The sequence below is a fragment of the Coffea eugenioides genome, chromosome 1, assembly GCF_003713205.1.
Source record: "Coffea eugenioides isolate CCC68of chromosome 1, Ceug_1.0, whole genome shotgun sequence".
Taxonomy (NCBI): Eukaryota; Viridiplantae; Streptophyta; class Magnoliopsida; order Gentianales; family Rubiaceae; genus Coffea; species Coffea eugenioides.
This window is the reverse complement of record NC_040035.1, coordinates 53,385,302-53,397,349: the sequence shown is the minus strand read 5'-3', so window position 1 is coordinate 53,397,349 and position 12,048 is coordinate 53,385,302. Positions and strand designations below refer to the sequence as shown.

Sequence of the window (12,048 nt, the reverse complement as noted above, 5' to 3'; positions counted from 1 at the left end):
AATTGCACAATAAATACCACACTTCAAGTAAATGTATCTGTAACACCATTTAAATAATTGCACGAAAACATAAGCTTGTATGACTTGTACCCGATGCAAAAACGATTATAAAATAATTTCACATTCAAAAAATACCCAAATATTTCCATAAATAAACGTTTTAAATGTACAACACGAGTAGATTTCCACGAACATACCAAAACACATGCTACCATCACTTGTACCCAAAACTAAAAATAAACTCCACATCATTTCACATTGCAAAAATACCCCTATCTATGCGGTTGAAATTCAAATCCCTTCTTTAACCACAACTCATTCTTATATGGTATATATATAAACAATTCAAAAAAAAAAAATATAGTCATCATTAGTACCCTCTTTTGTATTTCGTGTTTATTACTTCAATCTTCCTTAAAGTTTCATATCTAGACAATGTTCCTATTTACTTTTCTTATTTTGTTCTATGTTTATGAATTAATTTTTTTATTGGGGTAAAAATTCCTTAGTTGTGCTATAACTAAGGAATTATAGCACTTTATTTTTTTCTGTGCTTTTATGAAAATCAAAAAAGAGATTGAGTGCCACTAGAGTATTTTTTTTCTATGCTTTGGATATAGTATTATTTGAAATATTATTTGGAATAATTACTGTAGCATTTTTTATGATGGGATGTATGTGAGATAAAAAGGTAATTGAGAATATAAAAAGGTGGAGTGAGAAATGTGTTTATGATGCAAGCAAAATATTATTTGAGATATTTGTGTTATCCAAACACTCCCATGTTTTTTCAAAATCAAATATCAAGCAATACGCATCAACCTAGTTCGATTTTCTTTAGTTTAGTACAATCTCTTGGCATCAACCAAATAAGAACCTAATATTAATTCATTTAGGTATTATATATGCACGAGATAAATAAGTGCCAATGTGACTAAAATACAAAATTTGTCTTCGAGTGTATATAAAGGGACTGGTCAACGGTAACTGATTTAAATTTGTGATAACAAAATTTATGTTAGGTCTTGCAATTATTTGTCACATGCTTCTTTTAAAAATGGTCCAATCTTATTAAAAAAATGTATCCCTTTTTTTCAGTTTTAAAAAATTAAAATTATGTTGGAATCCATCCATAATTGTAGGTAATTAACTAATCATGGGTATGTTTCAATTCTCATCAGATTCCCTAACAAATCAATTTTGACAGTGTGCCGTTGAAGAAAAAATCGCAAAACCAAATTATTTGTAAAAGTTATGATAATAAATACATGTATTTTTATTAATAAAATGTGCATTAATCAATACTTGTTGTTGTAAACAAAGCAACTGATAGAAAAATCACCTTGTTTGGATTGCGATTTTTCGCAGAAAATTTTTTACATTTTTCGTGAATATATTTTTCAATCATCTTATTATCTTACATACATCAAATCATTACAGTACATTTTTCTACAAAAACTCCTAAAAATTGATTGACCAATTCAGCAAAAGTAAGATTGACTGATAAACCAAAAAATTGGTAAAAAGTAGGAAGGAGGAAGTAAATAGGCCATAAGGGGAAAGAAAAGGAAAAACAAAAAGAGGAAAAAGAGAAGTACCAAAGAGGAAGAAGAGAATGGGGGAGGATTGGTAGTAATGTAATTTTCTGATTCAGAATAAATAAATAAGGTAAAAGGAAAAAAAAAGAAGAAAAGGAAAGGAAAAATTGGAAAAGGAAACCCTAAGGTGGGTTTTCTTGTTTTTTGGGAATGGGGGGGGGGGGGGGGGGGTGTGGGTGTGGGGGAGCGGGTGTGCGGGATTGGGTGGCGGGCTTTGGAATGGGGGCACATAAGCCCGAGTAGAGTCCGCATCGCAAAAAATGAAGAGCGGTGCTATTGGTATTGCTAAGCAGCAGCAGTCGTCCCCCTTCTCAGTGGGTTCCCTGGTCGAAGTCACCAGCGACGAAGAGGGCTTCCAGGGTGCCTGGTATCTCGCCACTCTCCTCCGACCGCCTCCTTCTTCCTCTTCCCCTACTAGATCTGCTTCTTCTTCTTCCTCCTCTACTTCCTCTGCCAAGAAGCGCAAATCCAAATTCCACCCCAATAGTAAGGCCTACGTCCAGTACCACACCCTCGTCGCCGAGGAGGGCTCCAACGTCCCTCTCCGCGAGTCCGTCAATGCCGAATTCCTCCGTCCTTTGCCTCCTCCTGACCCTCCTTCTTCTGAACCCTATTTCGACCTAGGCGACGTCGTCGATGCTTACTATAGGGACGGCTGGTGGACTGGTGTCGTCACCGCTCTTCTTCACCACCAAGACGCCGACCGCCACTACCACCACAAGCAGGCCCAGTCCCCCCCTCTTCTGAGGTTCGTCGTCACCTTTCACAATCCACCCGACGAACTTCACTTTGCTCCTTCCCAATTGAGATTTCACCGCCGATGGGTCAATTGCACCTGGGTCCGACCCGCCAAGCAGGTATATCTTTCTTTGAATTTTTTTTCTACAAATCTTCTCTCCTCATTTCGTCTACTTTCTAGGGTTTTAGTAGCCCCCTTTCCCTCGTCTGCCCCCCCTCTCTGTCTCTTCCCCTCCAAATTGACAAAAGCTTTTGGAGTTTCTGCATCCGCCTTAGCCAACTACTCTGTTCAATTATGTGTCTAATAAAGGTTTTTGTTTTTTTTTTCCTTGTTTCTGTTGTTAAAAAAACAAATTCTTCCTGGAGTCCTTGGAGGTGGTGTTGGTGTAAGAATCGTAGAATCTTATTCTCATGGAAGCGAAGCAGCATGATACACGCAATTAATACAACTATTTTCAGTTACTGATTGAGATAGCCTTTCCTATCTTGATTCAACCTGTAGTTAATCCGTAGTATTTCTTTTTGTGAAATTACCTGCAGCTTATACCTCACCCCTAGCATATACCTAAGCTTCCTAGTCTGGCAAATTGAAGATTAGTCTGCAGTCGTGCTTCTGTCTCGTAGTGTTTTTCTTTCAATTTTTTTTTTTTTAAAAATTCTGCCCCATGTTTCCCCGATTCTTATTTTCCTCGCTTCTTCTTGAATTCCCGAAAGAGAGCAGCAGGACTGATGTTTAGTGTGGGAAAAAGGGTTGAAGTGTCCTTTGACCGGGAAGATTGGCGGGATACTTGGTTCCCAGCTACTATCCTCGAAGACATTGGAAATGACTCTTTTTTGGTGGAGTACCACTGTGAAGATGCAGCTCCTCTGAGAGCAACGGTTAACTTCCTTCACATCCGACCTTGTCCTCCACATCTCAAGGACAAAAATTTTGTTTTGTTGGAGAAGGTGGACGCCTACTACCATTCGGGCTGGTGGCCTGGTGTAATTACCAAAGCACTTGCTGATTGCAGGTACAACGTCTTTTTTAAGCACACAAAGAGGGACGGGGAATTCAGCCACACTGATTTGAGGCCTCACATGGAATGGAAAGATGGAAAATGGTTCACTTCTTCTCAGGTTCGAAATCTTCTCTCGCATGATTCAGAATATGGTTTCTGTGTGGTTAAAGGTGACATGCTATTTGCACTTCTGTCCTTTCTGCTTATCACTCTTGAAGTTCACTGTACTTGTGGTTTATGGCGTGTTTCTTTGATACTCAGTCGCCTGCAAGTAGTCCCAATCGATCTTGTCTGATTCAATGATTAAAAAGCTAAGAAGGTTTTCATCCTTCATATCTATTTTGTGCATGTCATACTCGGTAAGGAAGCTTCCTGTAGGTGAAAAGATGATTTGAAGGAGGCTTCGGATTATGAATTGCAATTTTTCTTTCTACATGTGGGACAGTTATTTTACATGGGCAATTAACAAGGAAGGAGAATTTTGGTGCAAGTTAGTTTATGTCACTTTTTGCTTCTTCTTGTGGCCATGCGTGCTGTAACTGTGGATTTGAAAAGATGATTTGAAGGAGGCTTCGGATTATGAATTGCAATTTTTCTTTCTACATGTGGGACAGTTATTTTACATGGGCAATTAACAAGGAAGGAGAATTTTGGTGCAAGTTAGTTTATGTCACTTTTGCTTCTTCTTGTGGCCATGCGTGCTGTAACTGTGTAACATAATATGAAATTTAAGTTTTGTATCTTATTTTCTTTCCAGGTAAGTTAGGTTGCTATTTTTACAGTAGTACTTAGGGATAAAAAAAAAGAGTACAATTTGTATGAAACTAATCGTTTTATGAAGCATATGATTCGCTGTGTAAATTTTTTCTCATCTTCGTTTCTGTTAGCAATTTTTCATTTTAAGTCCTCTATAATGCCCTGGCATTTAGTAACCATTTTCCATCACTGCTGGGAATAAGCAACATTCTCGTTCTTTTTCCCCCCTCTGTTTTTGGGCAACAGGCTACCTTTATTTCAGGTTTTTTCTTTTGGTGCATAAGCTTTGATTTCTAGCTTTTGCAGATGAGCTTTATTAGTTTGGCTTTAAAAAGGCAATAAATATGAATGCGGGACTCTTCTGACGTCTAGAAGCTGGTTACGGTTTTCCATCTTTTGGAGCTAAACTTTTCTTATTTGTTGCATTTAAACTAAGAATTATGTGCAACTCCTACCCTGTTCGCACCAGAATGTCTTGAGGATAATGCCTATCACTACTAGTCTCTTTTATGCTAATAGAAAAGAAAGTGGGCCCTATTAACTTGGATCTTTTAGCCTTTCTCTCTTTTATGCTAATAGGAAAGAAACTAGATAATTACTTGCGTAGCTTATCCAAAATGAACACAAAAAGGTACTTTACTTATGAAACTGTGATATTAGACTAAGAAAGGTGCTTGTTTTTGTTCTATGTTTGTATTTGGTTTTAGTTTGAGTGAGTGCTTTTTCATTTTCTTTCAGGACATTTTGAATAAATTAGATTATGAGAAGCCTGAAGGTCATGTGTACAATAATGTTGATAGCACAGAGGTGAGAGTTCCACTTGGAAACTCTGGCTTTAGGGAGAGCAACTCTGAAGAGAAAGCCGCTTCTTCTCTTAACTTAGGGGAGAATCAGGTTGAGCTACCAACTCCTTGCAGTGAGGAAGCTCTTAGAGTTTACTCTCTACCGGAGGAAAAAACACAGGAGACACCAGTTTGTGGTGGTGAAGAGATTTTAAAAGAAGAAATGCCTGCAGTGATGCCATCTTTAACTGCAAGTCAGCCGTGTACAGAGGCAACAACAGGAACAACAGGTAAAGCAAAGTCTTTTGATTTGGCCAGCCCATCCTCTGAATCTATTGGCAACAATCTTGCAAAACAACCTTCGGGTGGAGATCAGTCATCAGAGAATCACACCTGGGGCAAGAGAGTTGTGAGTTACATTTCATTTTGCTGATTCATTGTTTATTTTTTGACTTCATGATACTTTAAATAGCAATAAGAAGGATGATAATTAATTTATATGCCACTGGGTAGGATTGATGCCATCATTTGCCTATGAATCAGCTAACAACAGTTAAAGATTCATTGAGAATTGTTGTCAGTTAACAGCATTGATTGCTTGTGGATCACTTCAATATTTAATTTTCGTCGTTTTAAATGGAGAATAGCACGGGAGGTGTGATATACAAAGCTTATGACCTAATTTAAGATGTAAACGTCTCTTTTTCTGCTAATTGCTGGATGGGCAAAGTTTTAATCTCCTATTGTGCAGATATTCCGTCTAGAACTAGGTGTAGCGAATGATTTTCTGGCTATCTACTGAATTTGGTATGTAATGTCAGTTCTTGGAAATGCAGCGGAAACATGCACAGAACTTCATTGTCGTTAAGGAAGTATAATCTGTCGGCACTATTTTGCCTGGTTTAGTTTGTTATAGAATGCTCAGAAGAAAAAGAATCATGATTTGCATGCGATGTGTGGTGAATGCTATTTTTCATGAGACAAGTTGGAGGGATAGGTCCATTATATTAAGCAGCAAGCTGATGATGTAATCTGGAAAATTGATGAATTGTTTAATGCATTTTTTTAAATATTTTCAATTCATTCGTTGCGCCTCGAGTATTTGTAACCAAGACTTTTTGTGAACTTGTGCAGAAGAGGAAACGAATAAAGACTTCTGAAGAGGACGACAATCGTACATCAGGTTCTGGGAGAACTAGCAGCAGTTCTAGGAAAGTGCAAGTAAAAAGCCCAACAACTTCAAGTGGAAGTATGAAATTTGATTTCCAATTCCTCTTTATCTGTTATATCGCCATTTTTTTTTCATGTTCATTCAAGTGCGATTCCGAGTTTTAAGCAGGCAGGGAGGGTGATGCAGGAGTAGATGCTGCTGAAGGTGTTCAGGAAGAGTGCGTGACAACAGAAACCAACCTTCCTGTTGTCCTAGGATTGGAATGTGACAAAGGCAGCAACTCAAGTACCAGAAAACCTTGTCTATCCGGTGGTGAGGAATTGTCAAAGCTTCCAGACAATCATGCTGGATTGAATGATAATGGACTCTCAAGTATAAAAGTGAGTTTTGTGATGATAAATAGCCCTTGATGCATTGGTAGTTTTGGTTGGCAGGGCAATCTGTTCTCAAGTTTTTCATTTAGTGTGGTCTGAAATCTCATAGCTTTACAATCTCTAGCAGTGATGATTGTATACTGCTAAACTAAAAGAAAATTCTATATAACAGAGGACTGGATTTGGTTGTAAATGGTGAAACAATGAATGTAATTGAGTTGAAATTCTATGCTAAGATGATTATGTTATGTTATAAGATTAAGATGGTTTGATCACAGTTAAAAAGAAAAGCACTACATTGACCGCTAAAGAATTTGCCAAACACAATTATGGGATGAGATAAGGGAGCATACTTTTGCCACATTGAGTTGTTGGTGTTTTCCACCTAAAGGTGTGACCTAGTAGTCACCTCGGTGACGGTTGTCAAGGGTCTGTTAACAGATTGTGCCTTAGCAGTATTGATATCTGCTGCTAAGTGTGTCAGACAGCCATACTTTGCAAGTTGGGAAAGGTGTGGTGTGAGATACTTATGCTTTTGTAGACCCAAGCTTAAAATAGAATTGGAATCACTTATCAATTTTTATTGGTCTAAGATTCGCTATAAGCTTGTGCTTGCTTGAGGAACCAACACCAGTTATGAATCTAACTGTATCAAGGCTACTTTTTGAAAAAAAAAAAAAAACTCAATATGTAAAGCAGTGTTATTAATCTTGTTTCATACTTCTAATATGTATACCCTATGTCCCTTCTAGCATCAGCTACACTAACTAGTCTCACTGTCGGGTCCTATATTGAGTTATAGCTCTGTCCTCCTTTAAATATATATTATTTCATCTTTATTCAGTATTTTTCTTTTGTTTTTGAACTCCCTGTGGAATGTTTTTTTGGTGTTGTTTGAGTAGGACAGCATCCAGTTAGACTCCGAAGAAAAGATTCCAAAGAGACGGAGGGGACGGCCTCGGAAAGTTGCCACCAACAGTTCTATTACTTTAGCTTCAGGTAGAATCTTACATTCTCAAGCCACAATGACTGTTGTCTATGGGAAGTTGCTGAATGCTCTTGTTTCACTGTTTCCAGAGGAGCCACGAAAAGAAGTCATTATTCATGAATTGCTTGTGAAAGACTGTTTGATAAGTGAAAATGATTCTCTTCAAGATGTTGAAGTAAAGTCAGCAATGATGGATTCTTCAGTTCCTGGCCAGGAATGTGTAATCAATGGCAGTGGTAAGCACATCATTCGGAACCAGGAAAAGCAGAAAAATAAAACAGGCAGTACTGCAATATTGTCAGCATTGAGAAAGCTGAGTGAGGAAGTTGTTGAAGCTACAACCAAGCAGCAAGAAAGGCATTCCTCAAAGAGAGGTAGAAGACGGACAGTTAATTTAAACAGTGTCTCTCAATTTCAAGGTAAGCAAAGCCTCATTCTGAAGAGTTTTTTTTTTTCCCCTCTAATGTCAGAATTTTCCTAGTTGTAATATTATGCATATTGCCGATGCCACACAAATTCTTGTTAGGATCATTTTGAGTTGTAGATGGATATTTCATCAATTGTGAGATAAGTGCATGAAGTTCTGGATTTTTTTTCATCTCTTTTTAGCTGTGTGTGTGGAAAATGTAGATTCTCCAAATTCAAGTGGGAGCAAAGTAACTGAATCAAGTTGCATGACAAAAGAACTAGAAAAGGTCGTTGAAGAATTGCCTGCAAACACATTTGAGGATCAACCTCTTTCGAAGTGGTTCCAAATGAATTCACCGACCACTAATGATGCCTCAAGTAAGCTGAGAGTTTTGTCCTTTTTTTTTTCTGCTGTTTCATGATGGTATATTTTTTGCCCCCTCCCCCCCTTTTTTCATTTTTCCTGTACTTTTCTTTTTCTGCCTTTTAGGGCTTTCGCCAACAAGAAGTGTTGAGCAATGTGCTGTGGCCAGTAATGGACAGTTAGCAATTGTCAATGAAAATCATGCAGTTGACAAACGGGAAATTGTTACGAGTGAGCTTCAGAACTTGCCTTTTGTGAAGAACACCTTGCTCTGGTCAACACTTGAATCTATGCAAGTTTTCCAGAAGTTGCCACAAAAGCCACATTTTCAGCCTTTAGAACAGTGTAAAGAAAGTTCTCGAGAAGGATTAGCCATAGGTTTTATGGTTACCTTTTCTAGTGTGGTGGAGAGAACCTCGAGGCTGAAGTTTGATGATCCCAAAAGCACCATCGATGACATTTTGGAAACGCTTGTGGAACTAGAAAGCCATGGATTCGATGTTGGGGTTGTACGAGATCGTGTAACCCACTTGATGACAATGAAAGAGAAGCAGGAAAAGCTTCAAGATCAGGTAGAGCAACTGGATGGTGAAATTGAAAAGCACAACCTTGAGAAGTCTAAATTTGACGAAGAGGAGGAAGAGATAAACAACCAGATGAAGAATTTGCAGGAAAAGCTGTCACAAGTTGCGTCAATGAAGGCGACAAAGGATCGTGAAATTACTTCGCTGCAGTCTAAACTGGAAGGAATTAGGAAAGGCATCACAAATGTGCAGAGTGATTTTCAAGGCTTAGCTACTTTAGTTTGAGTGGCGTTAGGTTATTGCATGTTCCAGGTGGGAATGTGATTAAGTTTTTACCCCGGATTTCAGTAGTTTTTTTTTTTTTTTTTTTTTTTGTTCACTCATTTGTAAGCTTTTGCTAGTATTGTAGCTGTTAATGGCGTAGACGTATCTTGTACATGTGTTGGGGCCTTGTGTCTCGATTGTTGGACATAACTTATATTCTAGTATGAATTAATATCGTGGCTTGGAGTTGGAGATGGAGCTGAAAGAGTATAAAAGAGGCACTGATGATCTGAACGTACCAAAGGGGCAAGCTAAGCTCGGAGCTAGTTAAATCGATAAAGGGGAGCACTTTTTGTTCTGGAGGGGGAGACGGTCATGCAGTTTTTTTTTTCCCCGGTCCTCAAGGCAGAAGTGGTGGAATGTCGATTGAAGTTGAGGCCTCTTCCGGTCAGATGAAAGAAAAAAGGGTGGTCAGTAGTAAATGCAAGCAACGAGTGAGAATCTTTTTCCGAACGAACAGGCGCTTAGCGGTTGTGAATGCAAGACCAGCAACCTAAGTTTCTGTGTTTATATTATTATTAATTGTCCGGTTCTTCCAGAATCTTGCTCTTAATGGGGTTGGCAGATTGAAACTGAGATAGTTACAGGTTGGCTCAACATGATGGATATAGAACTATTATATATATCTCTTTTTCCTGCTACCACGAATTTTGCGCAAAAGAATACCTACTCATTGTCCTTAAAGTTCTAGGTGGACATGGGATGTGCCTGGCACAGCTTACTTGAATAAAAATGAAGATGAGTTGTTGGGATGATTGATGATGAGGTGACATTGAAGGCAGGAAATGGAGCCCCGGCCCAGCGCCATTGTTCTCCTCTTCAAGAAGTGATGTCGTTCCGGCGAAGGGGAAGGGCAGTATATGTAGTAGTACAAGGAGCAAAAAAAAGAGAGAAGGGGTAGTGTAGTGTGCGCTGCGGAGGTAGCATGTGACTGAGCGCTATAGAAGATTTTTACAAAAAAGGGACCTGCAGTGGACATGGGATGTTTTTTTTTTTATTGTACTTGTACATATTGAAAATAGCACACTCGAATCTTTTGCCACCTCTATTAAACTACCACAACGGAGTTTATAGCATTCTTTTAGAACTTAATAATTTTAAAAGCATTCTTCTAGTAGTAAATAATAATAATATGTTCTTTTTTTTTTTACGCCAATGCTAATAAAAAAAATTTACAATAAATTTTCTCAATTCACAGGTTTCGCTTCCCAACTCAGCTCCGCAGTGAGTACCATACCCAGGACAGTTAGCACTTGGCAGTGGGTGGGCAGAGACGAGAGAACAGGAGAACAGCGGTGGGGCCGTCGGTGGCGTTTTATTTTTGGCTGCCTTCTGTGGCTCCATCCGCTCTGCTTTCTATCTCTCTGTCGTAGCCTCATAGTGGGAAAGGAAAGTAAATTGAGGGAGAGGGAAGTGGTAGTAGTTTAGACTGTAGTAGTAGTAGTCGTTAGAAACTAGTAGCGTGTCCTCAGAAAAAGGGCAGGCATGCAGGCGGCGGCGGCAGCAGGAGGAGTTGAAAATGTTTCCTTCAAGAAAGGAGCACAAGTGGAAGTGAGCTTTGAGGAGGAGGGGTTTAGAGGGTCTTGGTACACCGCCACCGTCCTCCGCCCCGTTTCCAAGAAGACCAACAAGATCTACTTACAGTTCCACACTCTGGTGGCCAACGACGAACCCGGGTCCAGCCCCCTTCAAGAGCACGTTGACCTTATCCTCGTCCGCCCCGTCCCTCCCCGCGAGCCCCGCCGCTCCTTCCAAGTCAGCGACGAAGTCGACGCCTTCCACAACGACGGCTGGTGGGAAGGTATCGTCATCCATGTTTCCCCCCCACCTACAACGCCAACAGCTCCTCCTCCCATAACCAGGTATTCCGTCTTCTTCCGAAGTTCCCGCGAGCAGCTTGATTTTCCCGAGACCGATCTCCGCTTGCATCGGGAATGGGTCCACGGCAAATGGGTCCCTGCTCTGGAACCCACCAAGTAGTAATTATTGATTCTGGATTCACTCTTTTTTTCTTTTTTTCACTTACTCTGCCTTCTTAGCTCCTCCTCTCGCACTAGCTCTAGCTGATAGATGGACTCTGTGAATCTCTTTGCTTGGGCTTTCTCTTCTCGTCTTTCCTCTGCAACAGCCATAGCCAGCCCTATTCTGGAATCGAACTGCTGTATTATAGTACCTAAGTCAATCGAACCACTGTTTTTAGGTGCCCGTGTAAAATTGCAGTATTACTACTGTTCTACCAGTATTATCTATGCCATGATTCACCGCTGAGAAGCTTCAAGTAAAAAAAAAAAAAAAAAAAAAACTCTACACTATTCTTTGAGGTGTTCTCTCGCGTACTTGCTTTTCAAGCGTGGCAGTTTTTCTTTTATTCTGCTTTTCTGGACTCTCCTGTCTTGTCTTCACTAGTTATGGAATTCACGCTCATCGCGTACGTGTTTGTTTGATTTCACCTGTCATGGATGTGTGATTTGGCGATGTCTCTCTCTGGTTTGTTGTTCTGGCAATAAAATAAAATGGAGAACTGGACTGAAGGTTGATAAGCTGTCGTAATTTTGGAACTCTTCTCTTCTGAAACTCTCTAGATGTTCTGGGATGCAGCGTCGTTTTTGTGGTAGTTTTATTGCCTATTTTTGCAATGTGGCCCTAAGGCCAGGCATTAGTACTAGTGTTGGTTGGATTATTGTGGCCATTCGTCTTGATGGTGTACATCCTCTCATCGACCTTTTGAAACACGGGACTCCTCCTCAACCTCAAGTTAGCCGTGGTAGTAGGGATTTGAGTTCCTGGGATCCCTTTGTTCTGGCTAAAGCATCGATCAGACTGCGTTAAGAAAAACTACTATTAGGGGTTGATCCCTAATAAGGTGATGTAGCCGTAGGCATAGGAAATGATATGATGAGTGGGTTAGCAATTTGGTGGGCAGTGGATCAACTTCATGTCTTCTTGTTAAGAGACCACGCGCTTTTTATTATTGTTTGGGGAATGTATGTATAACATTTAATCCGACCACCCGTTTCGTA

General features: G+C 39.7%; 2 protein-coding genes across 4 annotated transcripts; both read left to right on the top strand.

The window, feature by feature from the left end:
• Window positions 1–1,822: 1,822 nt before the first annotated feature.
• Window positions 1,823–9,216, top strand: LOC113780524 (DUF724 domain-containing protein 7-like). Of its 3 annotated transcripts, none has more exons than XM_027326331.1 (9): window positions 1,823–2,455; window positions 3,051–3,455; window positions 4,832–5,284; window positions 6,010–6,124; window positions 6,233–6,426; window positions 7,323–7,419; window positions 7,498–7,827; window positions 8,039–8,194; window positions 8,307–9,216. In XM_027326331.1, the coding sequence occupies exons 1-9, from the start codon at window positions 1,859–1,861 to the stop codon at window positions 8,987–8,989; spliced, it is 3,030 nt and encodes a 1,009-aa protein (XP_027182132.1). In that variant the 5' UTR covers window positions 1,823–1,858; the 3' UTR covers window positions 8,990–9,216. The 3 variants fall into 3 exon arrangements, with proteins under 3 accessions (XP_027182132.1, XP_027182124.1, XP_027182137.1); XM_027326323.1 differs by having other exon boundaries at window positions 6,215–6,426; XM_027326336.1 differs by having other exon boundaries at window positions 2,330–2,455; window positions 3,058–3,455; window positions 6,215–6,426.
• A 93-nt stretch (window positions 9,217–9,309) lies between these two features.
• Window positions 9,310–12,048, top strand: LOC113780544 (DUF724 domain-containing protein 3-like). The gene has a single exon (XM_027326343.1). The coding sequence runs from the start codon at window positions 10,514–10,516 to the stop codon at window positions 11,006–11,008; it is 495 nt and encodes a 164-aa protein (XP_027182144.1). The 5' UTR covers window positions 9,310–10,513; the 3' UTR covers window positions 11,009–12,048.